This window comes from Carassius auratus, chromosome 48 (genome assembly GCF_003368295.1).
Source record: "Carassius auratus strain Wakin chromosome 48, ASM336829v1, whole genome shotgun sequence".
In the NCBI taxonomy this organism is placed as follows: Eukaryota; Metazoa; Chordata; class Actinopteri; order Cypriniformes; family Cyprinidae; genus Carassius; species Carassius auratus.
The window spans coordinates 5664956-5667405 of NC_039290.1; the positions used below are offsets into that span (position 1 = coordinate 5664956).

The 2450-nt window shown below is 40.3% G+C and overlaps 1 protein-coding gene across 1 annotated transcript; it reads right to left on the reverse strand.

Moving 5' to 3' along the window:
• Window positions 1–370: 370 nt before the first annotated feature.
• LOC113065350 (forkhead box protein L2-like) lies at window positions 371–1945 on the reverse strand. Its single transcript, XM_026236576.1, has one exon. It carries the CDS (start codon window positions 1757–1759, stop codon window positions 971–973), a length of 789 nt encoding a protein of 262 aa, XP_026092361.1. The 5' UTR covers window positions 1760–1945; the 3' UTR covers window positions 371–970.
• Between the last annotated feature and the right edge of the window lie 505 nt (window positions 1946–2450).

Consider the following 2450-nt stretch of genomic DNA (forward strand, 5'->3'; position numbering starts at 1 on the left):
GGCGCCATTTACCTACAAAGTGGATTATGGCGTTTATATCGAATTACTTATTCCCATGCTCTTGCTCCATATTTTGAACTAATCACCGGATGATTTTAATGACCATTTATCATGAATTTTCATTTTAATTAATTATTTGCACTTCACATGTCATTTACACAGACACCTGGATAGATTAGATATTGAAGAACCAGTGATTTTCAGGGTTTTTCAATGAGAAGTTAGTAATGCTTTTTTTGCTACAAATAAATGTGTATCTTTTTTAATTATGTACCAAAATATTTGTATTATAATTATGTTTGACTAAATGTAATTAGTAATATACAAAATAAATGGTCAAATAACTGAGACTTGCATGACCAGTTTCAGAATTTTATCAGAGAATAATTCGAAAAGATTATGAACATTCACATATAAAAATATTTTCAAACTCCAGAAATATAGACACGGAACATGTCCATTCAATACGCTATACAAACCATTTTTTAAAGAAAATACACTTTTGCATGTGTAAAGAATTCTTGTAAACTTGTGCAAAGAGTTTCCAAATAAGCAAACACGTTTTTAAAAGGTAAACAGCTATGCAATCCGTACATCCATTTTTAAAGTTCCTTAATCCAGCACATCTCAACATATGATAAAAATAAATATACGTAGGCTATGTACCTTGATGCTTTCATTAAACATTTGCTGAAATTTATGGAAAACTAAAAACTTGCCTACAACCAAGTACGTTTGAACAGTTCTTCGTCTCCTAACTAGAACAATAGTTAAGTAATGTAACAATGTTCAACTGTAAACCTGTTACTGTATATACAGTAATCAAACCAATGCAGCGAATGCAACATTCCGATGTAATTTCAACCAGTCAGTTTGACTTGAAACGACACATTTCACAACGAAAAAAAGCAAATCTAGATCCAAATGAAATTGTTTGCCTACTTATAATCAGTTTTCACATGTCTGTCCATCAGTCAAATGGATGATGTACCAGTTCAGGGTGGCTGTTCTGCGGCGGGTAGCTGCAGGTGGATATGGAGCTTCCGCCCGGGCTCACCGGTGGAGTCATGCCGTTTAGAGGCACCAGAGCGTTCGGATGCCGGTGGTACGGTCTGTAGGGCGGGAGAATGTGATGGTGTTGACCGTGGTAATAACTCACGGGAGAGTTGGCGTAATCGTTTGGAGACAGAGGGCGCGCGTTACCAAGCATGGGCTGCAGGTAGCTGGAGATGTGCGTCGGAGAGCTGGACTGGTGACTCCAGGAACTGGTGCTGACGAACGGGGTTTGCCAGTAAACGGGTTCCTGTTGCAGGCAGTACGAGTCGGTGAAGTTAAATCCAGACGGTAAGGGGGGTGCTCGGTAGGGTCTCTTGACGCGCCTCCTGCGCCTGTAATTACCCTTTTCAAACATGTCTTGAAACGCAGGATCTAGCGTCCAGAAGTTCCCCTTCCTCTCCCCGCCGTTCTCCCGGGGAATCTTCACGAAACACTCGTTGAGGCTCAGATTGTGTCTGATGCTGTTCTGCCACCCCTTTTTGTTCTTCTCGTAGTATGGAAACTTGGATATAATGAAGCTGTAGATGTCATTCAGGGTCAGCTTCTTCTCCTCGCTTTCTCTTATGGCCATTGCAATGAGAGCCACATACGAATAAGGAGGCTTTTCAGGTGCTGGAGCGGCTCCTCCATCCCCCGCGGTACCCGGACCGTCCTCTGCTTTATCTCGGGATTGCAGGTTTCCAGACTCCTCTCTGCGATCCATGAGGTGGGCTTGAGGTGGATGAATAAAAGCGAGATTCTCTGTAGCGCACAGCACAGGTGTAAAGTTAAAAGATTCCAGGTGTGTTTCGGATTTGCTTTAGTCTCCACCTACCTGCCCTGCCTCGTGTTGTATCCTGAAATAGAGGTCAAAAGTTCGCGAATTCAACATGAAAGAGGCGCGCGAGGGTCGCAGACGTATTTTGACTGCTTGGTAAATGTTACAGTAAACATCCGTTTGATGTCGCCGGCATTAAAAACACTTGCTAACAGCGCAAAGCCAATATCTATAAAATACAAGTAATATGATTTATTTTTCTTCTGTTAGTTTTGTGAATGATTGTGCAATTTAATTTAAAATAATTATAAAAAGTATAGGCTATACTTAACTTAATAGTTTTTTTTTTGTATGTTTATGCGCTCCGTTTCTAAATGCAGGCCTAGGTTAAAATAATCAAGATAGGCTAAATAATATCAGCAAATCATATAACGTTTAAACACATTTAAGTGCATTTCGGATTATAAGGACTGCGCATGGCTCTTGAAAAAAAGAGCCATGTTAACTAATTATAATCTTCGGGCACTGTTTCCCCACCACTGCTCCGTCCAATCAAATAAAAGTAGCGCGCCATCAAAGGTACCGTCTTGTTAAGACCTTATTTGATGAAGCGATATTCTCAACACAATACCATTTA

Excerpts from the sequence above, each read along its gene's own strand:
- LOC113065350 (XM_026236576.1), bottom strand. The coding sequence starts at position 1,759 with ATGGATCGCAGAGAGGAGTCTGGAAACCTGCAATCCCGAGATAAAGCA.